Source organism: Danio rerio, chromosome 19 (genome assembly GCF_052040795.2).
Source record: "Danio rerio strain M-AB ecotype USA chromosome 19, GRCz13ab, whole genome shotgun sequence".
Classification (NCBI taxonomy): Eukaryota; Metazoa; Chordata; class Actinopteri; order Cypriniformes; family Danionidae; genus Danio; species Danio rerio.
The window spans coordinates 12,642,353-12,668,855 of NC_141039.2; the positions used below are offsets into that span (position 1 = coordinate 12,642,353).

General features: G+C 34.8%; 1 protein-coding gene across 5 annotated transcripts in view; it reads right to left on the reverse strand.

The window, feature by feature from the left end:
• kcng2 (potassium voltage-gated channel, subfamily G, member 2) overlaps positions 1-26,241 on the reverse strand; it is a 56,471-nt gene extending 30,230 nt beyond the window's left edge. For 4 of the 5 annotated variants that reach the window (XR_015516540.1, XR_015516541.1, XR_015516539.1 and 1 more), the window contains exons 1-2: positions 26,079-26,241; positions 9,056-9,938 (exon numbers count right to left, since the gene is read on the reverse strand). Coding sequence is in view for 1 of the 5 variants with exons in the window: in XM_087295495.1 (XP_087151621.1) it covers positions 9,056-9,859 (804 nt within the window). In the remaining 4 variants the exon portion in view is untranslated. Of the gene's footprint in view, positions 1-6,059; positions 6,801-7,441; positions 9,939-26,078 lie in introns of those variants that run through there. The other variant, XR_015516542.1, reaches the window with a different exon arrangement.
• Between the last annotated feature and the right edge of the window lie 262 nt (positions 26,242-26,503).

Below are 26,503 nucleotides of genomic sequence, written 5' to 3' on the forward strand. Positions count from 1 at the left end.
AAGTCAGTCAACACCTCACACCACAGGAGAATACTTTAAGATCATTTTTAGAACCACTAAGATAATCGAGAGTTTATCAAAGATTGTCGGAAATCAGACAAGTTATCTTGTGGTGTGTGTGTCTAGCTTAAAACATTTGAATGGTAAGGTCAAAATACTGTGTGAAAACATGAACAGATGTACAGTATTCATCCTGCCTTGTATCAAAAGATATTTCTATAATATTTGTGGTATTTTTCATAGCGCACGTTGAGTCGATTAGTATCTCAACTCAATTCTGTAGAATGCCACAGCCTAAATTATTAATCTTGCCTATCATTTTAATCCTTTAATAACCAAATTCTCGTAATGTCTACTTCCAGTAGGATAATGTACTGTCATAATGCTCAAGTCATCTCAAACTGATTTCTTTACCATGACAGTTAGTTCACTATATTGAGCTTCAACTGTCAAAAGATCTCATCTCAGAATAAAGCCCTTTTGCAATGTAATGTACTGAAATGAGAAATTTCAATTATGGATTTACAGTAGAGCTGCACAATATTTGAAGTATCCAACAATGCAATACTTTTTCATTCTGTAATATACATATTGTGATAACAATTTCACTAGATGACTTTTTGGAAGAATTGATCATTTTAGATTGATTGGAATGATTCTGTACCTCTGCATAAAATATAATAAACAACCGACAAGAACAAATACATTCATTAAGAAAAAGATACAAATTAAGATATAATAAATCAATAAATAATAAAGATGTCTTCTAGCTAAATTCAGGTATAATCAAATACTGCATTGTGTTTGCTGTACATTACAAACATTTATTCATTCATTCATTCATTCATTTTCTTTTCAGCTTAGTCCCTTTATTAATGTGGGGTCACCACAGCAGAATGAACCACCAACTTATCCAGCATATGTTGGATGGACGCCCTTCTAGCACCAACCCATCACTGGGAAATACCCATAAACTCCCATTCCCACACTATGTGAAGTTTATTCATAAACTAATTTCGAGAGGATCACGTGCTTATGATTTATCACGGCCAGTCTCGCATTTGCTAATCACTAATCTTCCAATCATATGAGCCCTAAGCCACATCTTCGTTTGGAAGAAACCCCCCTCCTCCCCTATTCTCCTCCTTTACCTGTGATTGGGTGGCACGGCGGTCCAGTGGTTAGCACTGCGAGCCACACAGCAAGAATACTGCCGGCCCTAGTTCCATAGGACCGGTGGGTGTTTCTGTGGGGAGTTTGTATGTCCTCCCCGTGTCCGCGTGGGTTTTCCCCGGGTTCTCCGGTTTCCTCCCACCATCCAAAGACATTCAACATACATAACAATTAAGCTTGTCTAATCCCTTACGTTCCCTTAGCTACAGCAGCAGGGGAGTTCTGAGGTCCACCGAGCTCGGGCTGCCTTCTTGCTCTGCCAACGGGAGGAAGCCCCGGGCTCGAGGAGCCCTTGAGCTCGGGGCTCTCTCCCGGGACAGCATGCCAAATAAGCTTTGTAAATCATCAGCTAAGTGTGAACTCTTGAAGGACAATTTAGCTTACACAATTCACCTATAAAGCATGTCTTTGGACTTAAAACCGGAGCACCCGGAGCGAAATACCAACTGACCTTTTTGCAGTTATTAGCCTCATTTTCTATTTAATTATGAGGTTTAAATACTTTTTAACCACTATTATTTGCTGGATTAGCTTGTCAGATGGTCATCAACCACACTTTTTGATGTACCAAAAACATTTCCTAAAGATTTAGAAAAAAAATGAGAATAATACTTTGATTTATTACATTATTTATCGAAACAAAAAGGGATGCTGTTCAAGTTTTAAATTAAAAACTAGCCTATTGTCATTTATAAGGCAAACACAAACTGGACAGCACATTCAACTTTCCTCAGTCACACCGAAGCAACAGCCAAAAAAATTAAAAAAAATTTTTTTTCCACAATTTATTCCCCCACCCCCACTGAATTTGTGCCATTTTCTGAATCCAAAGGTGGATCTAAACACATTAGGAAGGTATACCTAAAAAAGTGGCCAGTCAGTGTGCTATAAGTAGATGTAAACAGTAGATGCAAGATCTGTTCCAAAAACCTAGTACGTTTAAAGTCCACATGAACCAGAATCTTTTTTTGTATTGTGATGCAGTTCCTGAAATGGAATATTAAATGAGCAAACATTGGGCGTGGCTTGTTTTTCCAGACATTGGCTGAATGGATGTAGTAAAGTAGGCGTTTTATTCTGAAAGATTTAGAAAAGGGTTTGGTGAGAGTTATTACAACTTCCTTCTTACCATTTCTGTTTGTTGTTAAAACTGGACAGTTGGAGGGGTGTGGCTAAATATGGTAGTCATGCCCAATTCCTAAGATATATGTAATCTGACAGTTAAATTGAAAAAAAAAGCAGGAAGCCCTTTTCTATGAAAGATTATAAGGGCAAACAATTATTTTTTAAAAATGACATGCACAGATGGATTGTCCACCGCAAAATCATATGGTTAGTTTTGATTTCTTTAAAACTTTAAGGCAGAGTCCTAAAGATACAATAGTTAATAGGAAAAATAGAGCAAACCCAAAATAACCTGCTACAAGTTGAGTAAACATTAAATAAATATAAAAGAAGATGCTACAAGAATTAGTAAAATTAATTAATTCATTTTCTTTTCAGCTTAGTCCCTTCATTAATCTGGGGTCGCCACAGCGGAATTAACCACCAACATGTTTTACGCAGCAAATGCCCTTCCAGCTGCAACCCATCTCTGGGAAACATCCATACACACTCATTCACATTCATACACTACGGACAATTTAGCCTACCCAATTCACCAGTACCTCGTCTTTGGACTGTGAGGGAAACCAGAGCACCCGGGGGAAACCCGGGGGAAACCCACGCGAACGCGGGGAGAACATGCTAACTTCACACACCAAGGCTCAACAGCACTACCTACTGCGCCACCGCGTCACCTCGAATTGGTAAAATATTCAATTATAAAACAATGAATCATGTTTTATCCAACAGGGACATTTTGTTGATTAACATCAACAAAATAGGATAATTGTTTTGAAATGTAAAAATGATAAAAATGTTATTTGAGGATTGCGGTTAGGGGTAGGGTGCATATTGCGCAAACACAAACGCACTCACACACACACAAACAAACAATTATGATTTTATAAAGCATTCCTTAAATCAAAGAATGTGTGTAATCTTTCATAGTTTGTCAAAAAAAACTGTCCTTGAAGCTAACACAACACTCTTTGGATATGTCCTCCACAATCTCTAAACTGATTAAGTAAATACATAATTAAAAGTCTAAATGATAAACAGTTTAGTCTGTTTTAATAATTGTCTTTATGCAATACAACTCACTAGGATGTCCTGAGGAATATTTTGAAACAAAGCCAGGTGAGTGTTGGCATGTATGTGTTAGTATGTGTCTGTGTGTGTTTTCTGAGTGTGTGTTTGTGTGTGTGTTTATGTGAAAGTGAGTAGGCACATGTGTGTGTGATAGAGGAACAGCTGCCAGGCTTTTACAATAGTTCTGTGGAATATGGCTAATTTGGTATTCATGAGATTGGGCCCTGGACTTGAGATGCTGTCCCCCAGGCTGTCATGCCTGTTTCTGTCAGAAAAAAAAATCCCCCTACAGTACACAGTTGAGCTAGTAAGAAAGTCTCTCCCTTTCTCACACACATCTTACGCAAACATCTCAAGTATCTCAATTGTTTACAGAGAAAATGATTCACATCATCAAGCGCAGAGGGATGCAGAGATGAAGGAGAGCTCAGTGTTTGTCAAAGGCCAAAGTGAGGGCTGCTTTTATGTCCAGGGCTGTTTAAATGGCTACTTTAACTCAAAGATCATTATCTTTGCTCTTTAAGCAAATTCTGAAGTTTTGTTTAACAAACTTTTATCAGTGAAGTCTGAATCACATGAATTTCTTCAATTTATTTTCAGTGAATTGGCTCATTGGTGACTGAATCATTCCGCTTTGGCGACCCCTGATAAAGAAGGAGATCAGCGAAGTAAAGTAAGTGAGTGATTTTCAGTGTATATCTATGTGTAAAATGAATTCTATGTATGCAAGCATGTATTTTCCTTATATAGCACTTTTTTACAACAAATGATTGCATGGCGAGGCAGTGGCGCAGTAGGTAGTGCTGTCGCCTCACAGCAAGAAGGTCACTGGGTCGCTGGTTTGAACCTGAGCTCAGTTGCCGTTTTTGTGTGGAGTTTGTATGTTCTCTCTGCCTTCGCGTGGGTTTCCTCTGGGTGCTCCGGTTTTCCCCACAGTCCAAAGACATGTGGTTCAGGTGAAGTGGGTAAGCTAAATTGTCCGTAGTGTGTGAATGTGTGTGTGGATGTTTCCCAGAGATGGGTTGCGGCTGGAAGGGCATCCGCTATGTAAAAACTTGCTGGATAAGTTGGCGGTTCGTTCCGCTGTGGCAACCCCGGATTAATAAAAGGACTAAGCTGACAAGAAAATGAAATGAAATTAATGATTGCATTAGTGCAAGACGTGTTTGGCGCGATTTGTTGCTGTTTTCAGACCAGAGCAACCCTAATTTTCCCGTTTTGCACCACGTTGTTTAAATAGTAAACCTATTTGCACCGCTTTGTGGACTCATGGGTGTTCTGGTCTTAAAAGGAGGTATGTTAAGGCACATTGTTGGTGCGTTGCTATTTTGAGGAACTAAAATAGACTGAGCAATTGACCAGCTAAAAGCAGGTCTAAAGTCCAGTGCAGTTAATTGTGTGCCTTAAGCGCAATATGCAAATATCTTTACAAATGAAAAAGAATTAAAGGATTAAAATATTACAAAAAGTTTTATTTTCTACATAAATATATAAACCACTGCCTCCATGCCTTCTTCATGTCTGGGGCGATTTTTTCAGTTTATTCATAACAATTTGCTTTTGTATAATGTGATTATTATTATTAGTAGTAGTATTTGCATATTTACATTTGTTTTAATAAAAACCAGTTTAGATTTGTCCATCTGTTGGGATGTGCATCACCATATGGGGCATAGGACATGCGTTTGGATATAACCACACTCTGGTATTTTTGTTCATTTATTAGTTTGCTGAAAATTAGAACTGAATTCAGAAATAGGTTTTAAACAAATCTTTGAGCTTAACAAATGAAATTAAATATGTAAGCTAATAGATGTCTTCAGTGGAGTGCGTACGACACCATTTCCTTATCCACTAAAGTATAGGAGTAAAGAGTAAAAGTAAAGAGAAAGTAAACAGGCCGAATGGAGGAGGCTTGTTCTTTATTCTCGTGCTGCAGATGGTTTGTTTAACTGCTTTCTCGCTTGTGAAGCGTTCAGTTCTTCCATTTACAAATTCCGCCATGTAAACAGCAAATGCACCATGGCGTAATGTAACTGACTCTTAAAGAGAATGGGAGATGAGACTCTGATTGGTTTACTGCATGTTATGCTCAAACCACACCCTTAACTCAAAAGAAAATAAGCATAACCCTGCTACACTATATGCTGCGTCGCAAAGTGTATTTTTTTGTCCTTAAAATAGCAAAAGTGCATTTGGATTAATGCTTTTGCACCATGCGCTTTAGCTTTTGTGCCTAGATCGTTAAAATAGAGCCCGTAAGGTTGAAGCACGTCTAATGTGAGGTGGAAGCTTATTACAGCACTTTGGAGTAATAACACTGAAAGCCAGATCCCTTTTTTCAATTAAATCAGGTTCTTGGTACTGACAGAAAAGACTGATTTGATGACCTTAATGACCTATCAGGACTGCACAATATATCGTTTCAGCATCGATATTGCAATGTGATCATTCACAATAGTCACATCATAGGATATGCAATGTTGAGCTTGTCTTATGATTTATCATTTGTATGTGCTTTTGAGGCCTGTGACTGTATAATGCGTTAAATTTATTCAGGAATAAGAAATTGTCCTGTTTGTAAACTTAATAATGATTCATTTTATTTTTATTATTCAATTACTGTACCTGACGACTGTCAAACTGGGAAAATGTCAAACCACTGGTTAGTTCCAATGTATATTTTTCTTTTTGTAAATATATGCAACCCTGCATTTTTTACAGTGTATGTATTCATTTTAATGTGTTTCTTTTGTTTATTTCCTTTTCTTTTTTAAAGGCACTTTTTATTTACTTGTTTTGATATACTCTAAATTAGGAGGTTTAGGTTGTCTTTATGCGCAAAAAAAGGATGACACGGATCTAATGTCGTTTTTCCATTTACTCTAATTTCCTTAATTTCAAGGTCAATGGTTAGTGCTATGAAGTTGTTCAAGCACAGTATAAAAAATGATAAAAAAATTATTACAAATTAAAAATAGGAGAACACTATCAGACCCTCACACGCTGAAAAAAGGCTTTTTTTGGTCTTTTTTCAAGTCCAAACATCTAAAAATCCTTAAATCAAAAAGCATTTTCTAGACAAGCAAAAAAGATTGTCTTGTTCTAATAATTAAAATGCCAAAATTAGGTGAGTTTTTCCCTAAACAATAATTTGCCAATGGGGTAAGCAAAATAATGTTGTTATTTAAGGGAAAACAAAATTATTTTAATTAAAAAAAATCTAATCAAAAACCTTTCTTTATTTACTGTACAGTTACAGGTTTTAATCAGCAGCTAGTGGTAATGTCCTTAATAATCTGACAAACTCTTTTTAAGTGGTAGCATAACATTCTAGTCATTCTTCACTTTTGCAAGATGGGAAGCCTCCTAAAATGACTGAAACCCTCCAACATCAGGTTGATCCAACCCAGACTCATTCTGATTGCGTAGCCCTATATACATTTGTGCAGAGAGCAAAATACGTTCCAGGAGGTATTTTTTATTTATTTATTTTTTTGCAGTTTTTGTTTTTACGAATTCACCAGAGGCAGCTGTGAATGCTTTTTCAGATCTCAAATTTCTCTCACGAGTATCATTCGTGCCTGCCCACCAGAGGCCGCTGTCGACTTACTGACTGACCGACTGACTGACTGACCAACCGACCGATCCCCCACCGTCCCCCTTTCCTAAACCCAACCAATAGTGCTTTAAAAAGCACAGACTGACCCACCCACCCCCTTTCCTAAACTCAACCACACAATGCTTATGGCAGCCTGACTTTTACCACGTTCTCACCATTATTTGATTGTTTATTTAAATTTTTTGGCTTATGTTTTATCTGCTTTCTTGAATCATTCTTCATTGGACTCAAACCCCATTGTCAGGGTCAACTCCACTTTGCATCTCAAGCCCGCCGATGTACATGTCTAGCTACCAGACAAACTGGTAACAGTGGAAAAGCGGTCTATACCGAGGAAAGTGGTCAGCTGGGAAACAAGAAAAGGAGTGGTGCATGAAGGTATGATATACAGCCATACATGGCTATAAATCACAATCTCCAGTATGTATATAGGGCTACGTTGTCAAAATGAGCCTACGTTGGGTTGATCAGATGAAGGCAAAATTTATTGTCTTTTCAACCAAGTTAGTCAATCCAAATGTATAATTTCCAGAATATTGCTTCTTTAGAACATCACTAACTCATTCACCATCTTTAGCTGAACTATCCTATTAATTGTTAATTAACAGAATTGTATTATGCCTAGTGTCTGTCATTAATATGGCAACAACTTCAAAATGCTCTAGAGAACTATCAGTCATTATGTTTTTGTAACAGCCAAATACATTTGGAATAGAATAACTGCTTTCACAAACAACAATATAAGCCAACCATATTTAAAAAATAAGATTCCAAACTTCAAAATTTATTCAGACTCCAGAAAGTATCCATGTGCAATTCGGAGGTTGATAGAAACTGTAAGTGAGTGGGACATGTCTGTTTTGCACCATCTATGTCAATGCAACCTGCATCATTGTAGATATGTAGAGATTTCACTTCTCGGCTGATAAAAGACACTTCAAGATTGTCAGACTATTGATGATACTAGCTGAGATATTTACATTAGCTAAAATAGCTAAAATAAAACAAATAAGTCTTTCTCCAGAAGAATAAATATAGGAAATACTGTGAAAATTTCCTTGCTCTCTTAAACGCCATTTGGGAAATATTTGAAAAAGAAAAATCACAGAATGGCCAACAGTGTTGACTTCAACTGTACCTACAAGACCGTGACTAGCTTTTTTGCCATACCTATTATGACTAGATTTTGTTCTTAAAAATTCATACAATTACTATTTTGATGTAAGTGTAGGGTTAGGGATTATAGGATTTTCAGGTAAGGGTTTGAGTTACCATTAGGAGTAACTAATAGTAACTACAACTGCAAACGATTGCTACCTTAGACATCAGTCGATGTGCTTCCTTTACCCTTCAAATAGCACAAATTTAAATTGAAAATTGAAAATATGAAATGTAATATTCAGAAAACTCAATGGTGTGTGTTGTGTAAATAAACCTAATGACAAATTTAGTCACCAACCAATGGTCAATGGTAATGTTGTCATTTTGCAAAGTTTTTTCTTATAGACTGCTAAAATAATTGCTAAAGATTTGCTAAATAATTTGTAATAGAAACACACATAGTGTTTGTCTATACAAAATATAACTTTTCTGTGATGATCTATATGTTAGGAACACAACAATATGAACACTGTGGGCTATATTTTGACGGTCCATGTGCAAAGAGCAGGGTGCAAACGCTTTCAGGGCGTGTCAGAATCCACTTTTGCTAATTTAAGGACAGAAAAATCCGCTTTGCGCCGTGGCGCATGGTCTAAATGGGTTGAGTTTATTTTCTTAATGAGTTATTAATGAGTTTTGAGAATAAACCAATCAGAGTCTCATCTCCCATTACCTTTAAGAGTCAGTTGCATCGCGCCATGGTGCATTTGCTATTTACATGATGTAAAGTATAAGTGTAAGTGTAAAAACTTAGCATTTCAATAGCAAGGAAACAGTGAAACAGAGCATCTACAGCACGAGAATGAGAGACAAGGCATCTCATAATCTACTAGACTGTCTATTTTCTGAACAAACACATGTAGTGACACAAGCCATAGTTTGTAGAACATTGAAGTGTACACTCACCCTCTCCTCCTCCTCCCTTAGGTCAGGCATGGTGCTGACACACAGTGTAACCGCAGTAATGGCCACAAACACCACAGAGAGGCATGCGAATATCTTCCCAGGAATACCAGAGTGAGGATTCTCCACCATATCTCTTAGGCTGTGCATGCAGCCCGACAAACGACCCTCCTCTGGGCTCCCAACTGCTGGCGCCTCCTCACAAGAATGGGGAGAAGTCAACTCGGCCTCCTCCTCCTCTAGCCGTAGTCTCTCCCGCTGCTCCTCCTGCCGCAGACGGAGCTTTCTCAAACAACACCACTCCAAACTGGCCTCCTCCACACCCCAATACGACAGCTCCTCCTGAAAGGACAGTGCGCACATCTCCCGCAGGAGCCGAAGCTTCCCGGCTGCCAGGAACGTGACAATGGACCGGAAGGCGCTGGGGCTTCGGTCGAAGAAGAACTCGTTGCAGCGAGCATCATAGTCATCGCACAAGTCCAGGATTTCCTCGGCATTGTTGCAGTTATGCAACCTCCCAAGACGTGTCAATGGGAACTCCTCAAGAGTGGACCACGGTATGCGATAACGAATGCCACCTACGTTGATGATGGCAGTACGGTCAAATAAAGAACCCTCGTCTGCTCCAGCTCCTCGATTTCTGTGAACTTCGTCCTCCTGTGCTGTGGCCTTGCGTTGCACTTGTGCGCGCTTGTAAAACACTCCCTTTTTACTGCTGATTTCATGCTTGTTTTCCAAAGGGTTAAAGTGGAAGGAGGTAAACTGATGATCGGTGCTGCCTGCTAGGAAAGCGACCTCTTGGTACATCTCTGCCACATGGATGTGTGGGCTGTACACTCCACAGAATCACAGATTACCGGGTCATGGTGTTCATCATGGCTGAGCTCTGAGAGATAAAACAGGGAGGTTTTAATAAAGAGTTATGCTATGGCTCAAGGCAAGCTAAGTCTGGTCTCGGAGAGCCACGGTCCTGAGGAGCACAGGTGTCAAACTCAGTTCCTAGAGGGCCTCAGCTCTGCACAGTTTAGTTCCAACCCTGCTTCAACACACTTATCTGTAGGTTTCAAACAAGCCCCAAGGACTCAATTAGTTTGATCAGATGTGTTTAATTAGGGTTAAAGCTAAACTGTGCAGAGCTGCGGCCCTCCAGGAACTGGATTTGACATTTGTGCTGTAGAGTTTTGGTCCAAACTACCTGTAGCTTTAAAGAAACCCAGTTCAGATAAGTTTGATTTGGATGGGAATGCAACTCTACAGGACAGTGACTCCCCAAAACTGAATTTAGCACTTCTGCTATTGACCTTATTCTTCGAAGTGCGCTGGTTTTTGAGAATGTTTTAGAAATTTCGATTTTGTTTCCTACAGGAGAAATGACTAGGAATATTAAACGGCAGAAAATGGTCAAACTACTTGCTCTACAAACAAGTGTGCACATGACTATACATAAGAAGTAGAATAATATCTGTTTGAAACATCAAGCAGCAGAACAAGCTGTTTTTAATGTCTATAAATGAATGGAAGTGAATGAGGCCAGAAGTCCCGAGCCAAAAAGGTTCAAATGGCTGCGCCCACTCATTTGTGAAGAATATGGTCAATAGTTCCAGCTCACAATGTGCAATTTCGGCCATTATTTTTCTGAGACAAATTTTGGAAATCCTAAAAGATTCCAATAAAGCAGGCCTAAAATCTGTGGTCTTTGAATGTTTGACATATTCACTGACAGGCATTTAATAGCTGTTCAAATCAAACTTTTCTTTGAATGAAATTCTGGCAGTGTCAGAAGATTTCAGACACTTTCCTGCAGTGTGACTTCAGTTAAGCAATCAGCGAGACAACTTCAAACCATTGCTGGAAAATGTCGAAAAAAACAAAGGTATGAGTAAAATTAAAGTTACAGATTGTTTATGTTTGCTGTGTTATTATTTCAGAATCTGGATTACTGAATGTGTCATGGATTGATGATGTGTTGATTGATAATGGCAAACTTCAGATGAGCCTTGCATGTATTTGGCACATTTTGATTTTCATTCAGTCTGACATTATGTTAACTGAGATCTTACAGTTCATACAGTGAGCTGGGATTTACTCAGAAAACAGCACAGAAGAAAGAACACAAACAACAGGTGAAAATACAACCGTAATTAATTGGAAATTTTCAGTGTCTCTGGATTTACAAATTACAAATTTACAGTATTTACAAATTACATAGTTTTTGTTACGCAAACCACTAAGAACATTTGTTTTAATAATATAAAATAAAAAAGAAACTGTTATAATAACAACACAAAAAAACAACAAAAAATTTTCAGATGTATAAATCCATTTTCAGACACCACATTACAAATGTTTTAGAAATTTATTTATTTTTAAGTATATCTTTGTTTGTTGTCTTGTATTGCTGATCTAAATAAAATCACTGGAGTGATGACACATGTTTGTGGTCCAGCCCTTCAGTTGATTCTGAATTCCTAGTAAAAAAAAATTAATAATAATAATAATATACACTTTTTCATTAGCTTTTGGATTGTTGCAAATCTAAATGTTATAATTTACACACACTTATTTTATGGATAATCTTCACAAATTAACACAACCTTTGAGGCTTAAATATAACATTCATTAGGCAAAAAGGGAATGAAAGATTATAAACAATAAATGAAATACATCAACTTCATAACTACAGTGTCACAATCAGAAAGCTTTTGACAACTCTTTCAGTCTTTATTTAATCAATACTTAGATTTTGAGCATTCACATAAAGGGGTATGGGTGTCCCAATTTTCTTTAGTTTGAAGGCGTAGGGCTGAGGGGAAGGGCTAGATACCCCTTGAAACTGATTTTTCAGGACCACACTTGAAACCGAGGGGTAAGAATATTTCCCAGAATACACCATCTACAACGGCAGCATGGCTGCACACGGAAGTAAAGAGATGCATAAATTAGTATTTTTTGTCATTATTATGAATTTTTATAACAAATAAGTATGTTTTAATACATTCATAATAGAGTCTAAGTTTTACCACTTAAAAAAAAACGCTAAAACAAAAGCCACTAATTTTCGCTATCTATAAACCATAATAATAACCCCCGTATAGTAGTCCCACAAAACGTTTTCACATCTGACACTCGATGACACTCAAATCCCCTGTCAGAAAGGTCTAGTGGCTGGAAATGAGCTTTTTACAGTGTATGCTGTAACGTTAGTGTTATTTTCATGTGTTTACATACAGTAGATTAATATGGTCACAGTGTAAATACACAGTAGTTACAAGTTTATTGCCACATTTTATCATAATGATAACATGATATCGTTGCCTTCAGTGGTTTCCTGAAGATAAAAACCAAAAAATAACGCAACTGGAATAACTACAGCAGTCGCGATTGGCAGATCTATTGCAATGACATATGATGACGTGTGTCTGTGTTGTAGTGTTGTCCCATTTCTTAAGGGTAAACTTTGAAGTGCTTCCCCTTCACACTCTGTTTCAAAGGCCAAGGGAAAGGGGAAGGGGTACAAAATCGAATTGAGATTGGACCCTCCTCTGAAAGTTGTGAAAGCATGCAAATATGGAAGTCATATGGATATTTTAATTGTGCATTTGCCACATTTGTATGTTGATTTTATTTGCATTGAAAAGTGGGCAACATTTTTACCTATATTATAACCAGGGCCAGACGGAATCTGCGGACGTTTTTTGCTTTTTCTGCAGAGAATTTTGGTAAAAATCTGCGGATTTCTGCGGAATTATTTTGGGAGTATCCAGCGGAGTATCATAACTAAAACCTTAATATATAAAAATAAAAAGTAATAAATTACTGAATAAAACCTTAATAATTTTTGATTTACACATTTACTCAAGTAAATAAACAGAATTAATGATGGGCTAAAAATCTGCAGAAATCTGCAAAATTCTGCAGAAAATCTGTGGAATTCTGTGCGCGCAGATTCCATGTGGGCCTAATTATAACCAATATGTAAATGAATTCCACCACCAAAAAAGGGTACAATTACACAACGACATGCTAAAAGGTTTTTTCTTTGCTTGCAAGTTTTGTGTAGAGATGACAACTCTGTCAAAATGATGCCAGTTAACACTGATTTAGAAAAAATTATTGTATTATTCATGTCAGGGCAGTAGTATATTATGCAATATCATGTTTTTTGTAGTTTACATAGAGATCTAACTGGCATATTTTTATGTTTGCTCTTTGAAACTAGCTTTCAAAGTTTGCATTTGCAGCCCCTAAAACATTGTCATGTAAATGAATGGGAAATGCTACTCTACTTAAAATGTTGATTGAAAACAAGTAAACACTTGAAAGTGTACAGAATTTAGCAACTTCATCCATCCACCTTACATAATCAATTATTCCTTGAGCTCTAGATTTAAAATGATAAGCAGCTTCATAATGATGATCATTAAGGGCAATCCTTCTCAACAAAAATACCTACAGACAAACACATAAACATCAACAATCATGCTGTAAAATTCCTACTAACTTTCTAATACGTCACATTCTCCTGACTCCATATTTATATTTTATCAAACAGGGGTGAAAATAGGTGCTCCCGTGGCTTTGGAAGTCTTAATTGCTCACAAGTCTCAGGATGCAGTAAATTCATGTCACAACACAAGCTGAATCCCAAAGCGGGGGAATTAATTATGATGTATTCTTTTCTATTCATGGCTAAGTTCCTAAATGAGCCATATTCTCCACACAAGGTCCAGTGCTCTCAAATGAACATGAGTATAATTAGTCTGACTGCAGTAGGAGATTTATGAAACAGACCTTCTCACGCCAGAGGATTCAGGTTGTAATTCTGAAAATCATCCATTACGTCTTACAAAGGCTGTTCAACATTTTGTTAAATTGAAACATAATCTATTCAAAAAGCAAAAAGTAATTTCAGTATGCTGTCTCCCTCATCATGATATTTACTATTATGCTAGAAATTATCCCAGTGAATATGACTGAACGTTCATGAGCTCAACGTTACATATAATTAGAGAGAAAGTTATACATTTTTGGCATGGTGTTCAAGGTGGGAGCACCAATCTAAGAATTTTGGTCTGTGCCTGAAATGCCCCAACAAAACTGACTCTTTTTAACCCTACCAAGAAAAGCGGGTCAGCTGGTGTCTTTTGATATAGTGTTTGTGAATAAAATATTGCATCTTCACAATCTCAGTCCAACGCGAGAGAGAACAGGATAAAGAGGATAATCAGTTCTACACAGCAACTGGAATTGACCATCAGTTCAGCAATGAACAAATCAGTATCTTTATGTACAGTCCAATGTCTTGTCATTTAAAAGAATTTGGACTGAAAGACAAATCTGTTATCAGTTAAATATTCATAAGGCTTTGCAGAGAAATATGTTGCGGGGACAGAGAATTGGCCTGGAGTTCACTGTTGTCATAAAACCAGGTTTTATTTATAAGGGTCCATTAGGAAATATTATGTTCAGAGTCAAACAGATGAAAGATAAACCCTAAAATGTGTAAATAAGTCAAGGAAACTTGAAGGAGGAAGAGTCTTGGTTTGGTGGTATTTTCTGCAGCAGGATTTGGCCTATAAAGTAGATGGCAGAGTTAATGTAAATGCTAATCAGAAGCTCTTTTGTCAACATGCAGTTCCCTTCATTCATTGCCCAGTCAGCCAGCCATTTTCATTTAGGAACATAACCCCTATCACTCAATAAAATGGGTTAAGCATTACCTTTAAATTGAAAAAGCTTGAATAATAAAATGGCCTGCACAGAGTCCTGATTTAAACTTGATTGAAAATCTCTAGTAGAAACAATATTATGACTAAGAAACCACAACTGTGGAAGAGACTGAAGAAGAGCTGATCAAGATCACAGGAGAAAAACTAGTAATGCCCTGTGGGAGACGAGCGACTAGTGATGATTTCTGACTGAACCATTAGAAATATCTGGTGTAATTGTTTGTTGTGTTACAGTCATTATTGTTCTCCAACTTTAGACCCTTTTTACCACAAAATAAAGGAGTTCATTGTTTTTAAACACTGTTTAACTAATGATTTAGTCACAACTAAAATAAGATAAAGATTACATTATTTCTAAGAAAAATTAAATGTCTAAAATTTTCCAACTTTGTTAGATGCCGCTTCTGTCTCATTAGAGCTTAATTTTATTGCTTAGCATGTTGCTTGAGGCCAGAGGGCTCTAAAAAAATTCAAATGAGTCACTGTCTAACTGAAACAGAAGAAAGATGCCATGTGTTCACACTCAGTCAATGAGTCAATACATGACCCAGCATTTCCTGCATGAAGCTCAAACTGCACACAATGTACCAATTAAAGTAGGTGCCAAGGCATTTAAAAATGTAAATGAGGCAAACTTTTCATTGTCAAACGATGACAATATAATAACATCTAACAGTGATAAATGATTTCAACACAACATGTTCAAGTAAATCAAATAAATGTACTTCAGATAACTGGAAAATATTCTTAACATGGGTTAACCTTTTCACCATCAGCTGTCCAATCTTAAACAAATCTTTCAGTTTGAAAGAAGTCAGCTATACGTACTAGGTTTGCAGTTATATATTATACATTATATATTATGAAATATATATATTACATATATATATATATATATATATATATATATATATATATATATATATATATATATATATATATATATATATATATATATATATATATATTAGGGCTGTAACGATACACCAAACCCACGATTCGGTTTGTATCACGATTTTTGACCCACGATTCGGTTCGTATCACGATTTTTTATTATTTTTTTCATGTGGGGTGGGAAAAAAAAGATTTTTAAAACTATTTTTTATTAAATAACATTTGAAAAATCTTTATAAACTAAACATCAAAGAACAATATTAACTATGCAAATTATTAACAATATAAATATAGCCATATATAAAATAAATAAATTGCCAAAGCTCACTTCTGTTTTCTTTGTAACAAAATACTGTTGAAAAACCAAACAGAACTAAACTCCATTGTGTAGATGGTTCAAGCATGTTGAAAATTCTTTTTCAATCAAGTTCTCTTACATAGAAAAAGTAAATTAAATGGCTACTAGGGATGCTCATTTCGTTAATTTTGCTAACCGACAACCGCCGCTCATTAATCGGTTATTACCGGTTAACTGGTCAGATTACTATTAATTTTATATTAAACAAATTGACGTGTCTATTTTGTGTCTGACACATTAAATATTGCATTTTAAAATACTGATTTATTTTTGTATGTTAGAATATTAATAGCGGAACATAACAACAGAGCATTTCCACGCACCTGCAGTGTTTAGCACAGAAGAGCAGAATAATCTAAATAAAATGAATAAAATAAATATAACTGCCCTAAATTATTTTCACTTAAATAATTAATTTATATTACAAAACGAAAATACTGACTGATTCTTTTTAATAACCGACATAGGCTTTTTTTCCCAATCATATGTTTTTTTCTTCCGTCAAATAAAAATCGCAGACTTCCTCAAATTGCCCGCTCCACGGAAAATATGCATTTATTTAATGCCCCGCTGTTATTATAATAATAACAAAAACATTTACATTTTAATAGAAATCATTATTTTAAAGATTATGTCCTGATATAGCCTATGGTTTCCTCTCTCTCCCTCGCGGTTCAAGTGCGCGCGCTGCGTGATGAAAAGACAACAACAATGCGCTCAGACTTTTTGTAAACAGTTTTGTTGTTTAAATATGATATTGCATTAATCTGCGTACATGCTTTATAAGCTGTAAAATAAAAAGTAAAGCCTATTTGTTGCGTTTATTACGCAGATCCAGGTCAACATAAGCGCTGGTTTAGCATCAACAGGTCTGTATCAAACAGCAATATTCTTCTTCCATTTTGCTTCTTTGGCAAATGTGTCTGTAGGCACGGGTTACATGTTATGGTCCCGCTAATTAATTATGCCTTGCAGTTAAACAAGGGGCCAAAAACGAGGTGCACCTCACTGCCTTTATGTTGACAAGGAAAAAAGAAGAGGTGCGGTCCTCTTATGAAACGACTGAATCAGCTGGGTATCGATTGTGCAAAAGTGTTGTTGTCTGTGTTGTTACAATTGTAATATTTAATACTATTGTGATATTCAAGATTTGAACATTCATACAGCTCTGGATAACTTAAAACAGCGATTAGACCTTCAGAGCGGCATTAATGCGTCCTGAAGTAAAGCGAAACGGCTATAAACTCCAGCAAGATAGAGTGATTGTATGCACAGCCATATACCTTTATCTCTAAATAAAGTATAACTGTAGAAACTGTGTTCATCTTAACTGAAAGTACCTGTCAGTCAGCACTCTCAAAGGTTCAAACAGAAAGCGCACAGCACGGTTGCAGAAAAGTTTGCGCTGTTACCTGACATCTGGTGAACGCCCATCCCTCTCTGCGCAGCCACATTAACAGTGTGAACAAATCATCATATATGCGCTGAAAATCCGGCCGCTTTGACAGCATTGGCAATGTTTCTGGCGTTGTCGGTTGTCAAGCGGGGTTAAGTTGGTTTTGTTTTTGATATCCCATTCAGACGGTCCCTTACTAAGAGCTCCGTGTGAGCTCACCCGGCTAAATATTGGAGGGCTTAAACGGAGCAGTGCTCGTAATGTCGAACGAAAAAAAGTGTTAATTAGCTCAACTTTTGCAGGCACGCGTGACGTTATTGGAAAGGTATCACGGGGTGTGTCGCGATTCTCCCTTATCACACCGCGACACAGGATCGTAGATCTGAGTGTCGCGATTTCGATTTTATATCGTGTATCGTTACAGCCCTAATATATATATATATATATATATATATATATATATATATATATATATATATATATATATATATATATATATATATATATTAATTTTATGAAATATTGTTAGAATTTTCATATGTGAATTATATATAGAATTTAAATAAGCAGGATTTTTTTTTTACATTTTATTACAAGTAACAAATACAATTTCAGCTGTTGGACCAGTATGGTTTCAGTTTAATTTAAAGGAACAGTCACTCAAGAATTAAAATGTACTCTTTATTCTTAAGTTGCTTTATTTATTTTATTTTATTTATTTTTATTTTTTTTTTTGAGTGAACAATAAGAATGATGTTTTCACAAGGTTGTGTGTGTTTAACAGAAAAAAAAACTCACAAAGGCTTGCTATATTTTGATAGTGAGTAAACAAGTGACTACATTTTCATGCTTGGCTGAGCTGTCCCGTTAACTGTAATAATTCTGGATGGAAGTGCAGAGGAAGCTGCTTTATTAAAGCGATGTGTGTGGATTTGGGGGGTAACAGAAAGGTCAGAAATAGAGAGAATGTGTAAAAGAGTCTCTGCTTCTTTATGTCAGCGAGCGCTCAAGGGAAGTGCTTGAACTGCAGTGGTTTTTGAGGATCGCTCTGTGATCAGACAGTTGTGTCTCAAAGCGGTTCTGAATTGAATGCCGGTTTCTCTGTCCAGACAGAGGGTTGGAATCAGTGAATTTATATGTTGCAGTGCTGTGTTATATCAGTGCAGTTATTAGTTGACTTTACGTAAATAAAAAAAGTGTAAACATGTTGCACTTAAAGGGATTTACTTGAAAAAGTGAGTAGAGCCATTGGCCATAAATTATTAAGTAAATAACCCATGTTTATAATTATGAAAACTTAACATAACAATTCCGAGTTTCAATGGGTTTATTCTCACACCTTTTAAAGCAACAGCTTTACTCACTTTTTTAGATAACATAACTAATAGTTTTTTCCACTGATAAAGTTTTATTTAAAACTGAATTACAATAACTTATAATGTGACAAAAAATGTCTTATGAGTGTTTTATTCACAAAATAATAAAGAGGGCAACTCTTTTCAACATGGTTAAGAAATAGACGTTTTTCTTCGAGCAGCAAGACAGTGTTTGAATAACTTTTGAAAGATTACACAACACTCAAGACCAGGCTTATTTTAGTCGAGTTCTGTGAAGTGGGAAAGTGAAATAAGTTTAATTGAAATGACTCCAGTTCACTCATCATTACTGAAGGTTCACTGAATTTGATAGACATTAAGTGCACTAAAAAATCTACTAAGATTTGTATGGCAGAGTGCATACTGTGATTTTATAATGAAGGAACTGTTTAATTTGTACAGTATGTGTGTATAGTCATCATTATTATTTATAAAAGTTATAAAGTTACTGAAGCACATTTATACTTTCAACTAAATTGTACTTCATTTTGAAGTATGAATTTAATTTTTAAATATTTGCTTACCTGTGGTTTCTGAGGCAAGTCTTTTAAATTACAAGTATGAGCTGTCTTAACTAAAAATAACCTGCAGTGACATAAATAATAAATATGTCAATGCGTTAGAATAGTTTCAAGGCACACCACAGTAATGTGTTTTAAGCCATTTCATACAAGCTGCTTGATTACCTAATTTACAGAAGCCCTAGCCCTAACTTAAACTAAGCCTTGTTTGAGAAATTGGCCCTGAATTAGTTCACTTGTTTTGAGAATTCTTTTCTTAGGTTTTAGTTTTTAGTTGTAATAATAGCTTGAATTAGTTATTATTTTCATTTTAATGAAAGTTTAAGTAATGATGGTTACATTTGGTTTGTTTTAGTTCACTGTTAAAAGTTAATAGATTAATTAAATGAGAATGTAATGTCGGCATGATAGCCCAGTAGTTAGTTGGCCCTCCCAAGTTATCCAGGCTTGTAGACCTTTTGTGATCTTACCCCTACCCCCCACCTCCCTTTCTCTCCATCTTTACTTCCTGTCAACCTATTGTCCTGTCTAATAAAACCCAAAATGGCAAAAATACATTGTATAAAAAATGGAATGTAATTATTTTTGTGGAAACTTTACTGCAACCGATTTTGTGTATACATAGCAAATGACTTGCCATTTTGGCTCAATCTGTTCATTGGTGTGGTCTTAATAATCTCTCAGCAGGCACAGGACATCAGCAAGACAACAAATTGACCCCAACATTTTAGGGGTGTTGCTTTATGTTTGGAAATGAAAATCAGGTTCACGTCAGAACCCAACGTCAGATGTCAATGTCCAACGTCCAACCTAAAATCAAGCAAATACAAACATCCAATAATGTTACAGCTTGGACATTGCCAATATGACGTTGAATTTTGGTTGACATACCTGAATAAATGTCAAGCGTGTGACGACAATATGACGTTGGGTTTTGGTCATTTTCCAACCTAAAATCAACTAAATATACACATCAATTGACCTTGGTATTGGATGTCAAAAAAAAACTTAGACCTTAGACGCTGGCTAGACATGGTCACCTGACTTAAATCTAACCTAATATTAATGTCTTATGATGTTGTGTGCCTAATGGGCAGATTTTTTTGTGAGATTTTGATGGAGAGCTCACTGATCTTATGGTTTCTGTCAAAATAGCAAATAAAGATTTGTGAGGATTCATTACATTTATAATTCATACATTTCCAAAAAGAAATCTGAAAAATTTTAACAAAGAATAAAACCTTTGGAGAGCACATTGCATTTTTTTTTCACTTTTTTTTTAAATAGTATGGCTGTTTAAAGGTGTAGTTTACCCAAAAAATAAAATGACCTGATTAATTCTCCCTCATGTGGTTTTAAATCTTTGTGAATATCTTTTTTTTCCCTGTTGAACAAAAGAAGATATTTTGAAGAATGTCGGTTGCTGGCACCCATCACTTTTATCAAAGTAGGAAACTAAATCCACCGACTAAATCTGTCCTAGGAAAACACATCCTGTAGAAGTCAAAAGGTGTCAGCAAGAACATTTTTCAAAATATCTTCTTTTGTGTTCAACTATAGAAATGTTTGTATTTAACTATAGAAATCTACAACAGAAAGGTTTTAAGCAAGGGAAGGGTGACTAAATAAAGGCAGACATTTTATCTTTGGGTGAACTGTGCCTTAAACACTGGATAATATTCAAGTAAAAAAATTACTACCACAATATTTAATCATATTTGAGATTAAATAAATGTAGCTTTTTTAAGCATAACAGTCTTGTTTCAAAAGTCTTACCGCTCTGTACTTTTGAACAGTATAGAATACATTACATAAGCCCTATTTCTAAACAGATTTACTGTACAATGCAACCATGTACACGCATATACGCATAAAAGAAGTGAAAGCAGTAGATGGATCTCCCTAAAGGCAAAAAGTGTAAGAGTGATCTTTCTTTCCTGCTATTGTTGAATCTATGAATCAAGCTCAATGAATCCACAGAATCTAGATAATTCCTTGAATCCTGTGTGTCTGAATTGAAGAGCAAGGCTGATCTGTAGTTCTATAGAGGCAATGACTAAAGACCCCGGAGGCTGTCATCACTATTAGCAATCAGCACAGATCCATTCCAAGATGCCTGTAACATTGATTTCCTTTTTGTGAACTTCATAACAGCCCACAGGAGGCTGAAGGTCTCCTTATAGACATACTAAAGCAGAGCCACACAACTCTCTGCACAGAAGAGAGATGAAGAACGGCATGCATGCATGTGTGTGTGTGTGTGTGTGTGTGAGTTATGATAAGAGTTGCGTCTCCAGCCAAACATCAAATTCAGTAGTGCTGATGGGCGATTTCTGCTATGCCACTTTGAGTTAGAGACCTATAAAGGTACTCATGAATCAATATGAGGTATTTGTGATTTTTCTTAATAGATGGTGACATTATTCACATCACTGCACTATAAAACCAATGGAGAGACAATGCGCATGCTGTTTTTCTGTCACTCAGTTTTTTGCTTTATGTCTGCAGCGATGAGTTATGCTGCTAGGCAACCCTCTGTGTTTATGATAAAACTGCCTCTTGATAATTTGGATACGGTAAAACATAACATTATTCAAAATTACACTGGCAGCAAAATTAAAAATAGTGCTCAACATATATAAGTACACCCCTTACATATCCATATCTTAAATTCATATTTTTATTAGGAAGCTATACAAGATTATATTTGTGCATATACATTAGTTAGTCAGCACTGAAGCCAAATCTGAAGCTTATCCAACAAAATAACTTATGATAGTGGTCCAAAAACTAGTGCACCCAAATTTATTTTTTCTAGAAAAATATTAAATACAAATTTTAAAAAGGGGAAACATCAAGAGAAGCTAAAAAAATATACAAATAGTTTGTAATTTTTGTTGCAATATTTTGCTTGAATTTAATTGTATTATTTTTCAATTTCTAAATATGTTTGGTGACTAAAAAATTATTTTATTAAATATATCTGTTTAATAAATCTGTTTTGTTTAAATGCACCAAAATACATTGCCCATATTTACTGAAATGAATACAAATATTCATTTTTAAAATGGGGTGTACTTAATTATGCTGAACACTGCATATATTTTTTCATAATATTTTTGTGTATTGTAGAGTAAAATTATAATACAACACAGATATTTTAATGTATAATGAATACATTTATATAGCTCTGTTTTATTAAAATAAGATTTTTAAAATAATATCACAATGTTTAAAATATGCTTAATTTTTTTTCATTTGACTTCATTTTAAAAAGACTTAACTGTTAACGTTTAATTCATTCATTCATTTAATTCTAAACCATTTAGATTATAAATTAGTGTTTAATCATAAAACAGATAATCCATAATATAATGTAACAAAATAAAGTATTTAGAAAATTACTTTAAATGATAACAATTCTATAACAAATAATACAGTTTTTCTCAGTCGCTTTGGTACATTTCTCAGATCAGTACTGAAATTTGTGCATTTATAAAAACAACACTTACAAATAGCAAAACACCATAGATTCCTTGCAAAAGCCAGACTCTTGCTCAAAATCCTTAGTTTTTCTTTCAAAACTGTGTCAATGAATAAGTCAGTGCTATCAGAGTGACAATGTGTCATTGTGTATGGATAAGGCAGCCTAATTACATCGTCATTTTATCAATACAACACTGGAAGGATGTTCTGATGTAAACTATGGCAAAGAAAATTTGATTTTTTCTGTTTGAACTGATCGTGTCATTGTGATACATAAAGGAAAATACAGTACTACATTGCACAAAGAAAAAATAAACAAAAGTAGAAATGTGAGCATAGAACAATCTCCTTTTTAGACCTTCATTATAAAAAAAATCACCTGAGAAAAATTTAGCAATTGTAGACAGATTTAGAAAAAAGTCTTACAAATTTGTATAAAAAAACTGCATTATGGTGAAATATTTTGACAAATTGTTCAGCCATTTTGCATGTAAAACCAGATGTTGTTCAAAGGAATGAGGAACTAGTTTTCTGATGTGCACAAGTGACAATGATCTGAGATTAAATATAAAAAGTAAAATATATTGTTTTTACATTTTTAGTAATATTTTTAGACATATTTCTTAGCCCTACTCCCAGTATTTTAGCATTTTTTATATTTCTAAGATACTACTGTTTTATAGTTTGTATTAATACTTTGAATGAGGGTGGTTCCTTCTGATGTGGCAATCTCTGATATAGCAAAGGCAAAAGAAAGTGAGTAAGTTTGAATGATTTTTTTTGTTTTATTATTTCTATTAACTTTTGTTTTATTTCAGACTAATTTTAAAAGTTGTCAATTTTCAGTATTCTGTCAGTTTATGTATGTTATATACAGTATGTTAGCCAAACAAAATGTTAAACTTAATTTAATTGATTTCCTAACAGCTAAAATATATGTATTTTATTTCATTTAATTTTAAAGGTTTTACAATTGTGGTTAACTATAATAACTCTGCTACCTCTATATTTCAGAAGAGAAGTTAAGAAAGCAAACATGTGCATATCACAGTAAGACTATTATATTGACCCGGACAGTACAAATTCATTTGATTAAGGGGCCATTTCACTCTGCAGCAGAAATGCAGACAAATGCCAATTCCTTGGGTTAAAAACATTTATGACTTAATGAAATACATGACGTTTGACAGAAAAAAACAAATGTCAACAAGAGTTGCTTTCTTATTCATTTTCAACATTTGAATTCACAGCTAATGTGACTCATGTGGTATAAAGAAAAGTTATATTCATTCCAGCACCATTCAGTAGATCCTAAGATGTTAAAGACTATTTTTAAAAATCATTTTCAGACATATTTCAAACAGAGCATTACTTATGAAGCTGTTTATGCTGTTTGTTAAAAGCCAGTGTACTAAATGTTAAAGTCATGAGTCAGACTAAGTTGTCATAGTCATCTAACTGATTGATCTACTGTAGTTGTCGTCCACCCATCCAATCTACCAAAATCAGCATTAGTTGAATTGGAACGCTATAGGAGGTTAGTGATCTTTCCGAATGTGCAGTACTTTATCAACAGACATGCAGAACAATGTATCAAAATTAATTTATAGACATTATTACAGAAAAACAAACAAAAAGCGCTCAGGGGTAATCATCAAAACAACAGGAATCAGTCCAAGGCACATTTTTTGAGTGCCTTGGACTGATTCCTGTTGTTACTTTACAGATATGTTGCTATTTGTTCACTTTTAACACACTTTTAATTATATATTTACTTTATATTACACTTTTATTGTTGTACGACACGTATTTTTTACATCATAATAGGCAATTATTTATGTAGATTTTTTTCTGAAAATGTGATATTAAAGCATCTTAAACAACTGAACAAACTAGCAGTTATCTGATAAGCATTAGAGGGAACGAGATGCATTTGTAACATTTTCTTTAGGTTTTCTTCATAACTCACAGATTACCTGAAATACACTTGTCAAATTTTTTTTATACAATATAGGTGCGCAAATTATGGATACAGTTAAAATACTTACACAAGGACAAGACTATAATAATAAATTAAAATCAAGAAGTCCGAGAGCTACAACTGTCCCCTTGGTGCGGTGTGGGTGATTGTAACAGAGTTTGTGAGCAAATGTAAAATGCACTTATTAACCAATTGTATCTCAAATAAAATCAATCACATTACTGATGCAGTGTCTAAAACCTTTACGTGAGATTTGTATGGTACAGTTTAAGTTTATATTTATTTTCTTTGCAGAAAATCAGACAACCATTTCACTGGTAACTAGACTTAGAGTTATTAAACTATATTTTATACATTAATTAGCTGATGTGTCAGGAGCAGAATTTAGGCAAACTCTAATGAAATGGTACAAGACATATTAACAGAATAACCCAGTAAGATCCTGTCTACCAAAATATTCATAGATATTTATTTTATTTAAAAAAAAAAATATATATATATATATATATATATATATATATATATATATATATATATATATATATATATATATAGTTTTATATATTTTATATAATATTAAAATATATAAAAAATATAAAACAAATGAAAATATTAATTAAAATATATAAAAATTAAAATATATAAAAATATATATAAATAAATAAATATGTATATATATATATATATATATATATATATATATATATATATATATATATATATATATATATATACTTTAATATATATATTAAAGCTTTTTTCTGAGTGGATGGTTTGGATCACATTTAATCAAATTAAGATTTAAAATATTCATATAGCTCACACTAAGTGAAAAAATTAGAGTTTGCAGATTTTTAATTAATTCTTAATATTACAGTTTTGCCATAACTGATATATTCATAAATTATTTGGTAAAATCGAGCAATGTTTTTATAAACGTTTAATAAAAAAACATTGCTCTAATTTAACAAATTTACTCAGTTTATAAATGTATCGTCAATATGCCTATATGTAGGCTAACTTTATAGTTGGTCACATGAACTCGGTGTCATCACCATTTCAGCTCCACATAAAATAATGTACAGGTAATAGCAATAAAACGCAGTAGAAAGAAAACCATGCGTTTTGCGAATATATAAGAACACCAGAATTGCAGCTTCACAACCTGACGCGATTTGGATACTATTAGAGTAATAATAAAACACACATAAACAAGCTGCATATATAAACAGACTCATTACAAACAAATTCAAACTCCAAAATTAATAACCAACAGTCGACTCACCCGTTTAAAGCCCACTGAATCTGTGCTGTTCATTCTCAGCTCTGTACGCGTAAATTGTGCTTCACTGCATTTGCAGTTACTTTTCTTCCTTTCTCCGCATGGCTTTACGGTTTTCCCCCAGCCTCAGACTGACTCGAGCTCTTGCAGCTCCTCCACAACTGCTGAAGTTGCTCAGTCTTCATCGTGTCAGATCCGGATGTGTTGATGGGTGTTTCTGCTGTTTCTCTCTCTCTGGCGCGCGCGCACGCACCAGCTCGAGTCCCCGTCTCACCCCAAGCCGGGCTGCTTACTAATAACAGAGCATTATTACCATGCAGAAATACATTCATACACTGCACTCTCCGATTTCAAGAGTTTAGGCTACTAAGTTAATTATCTCCATTACGTGTAACCCATACCGCAGAACAGCCCAGTTGAGAATGGAT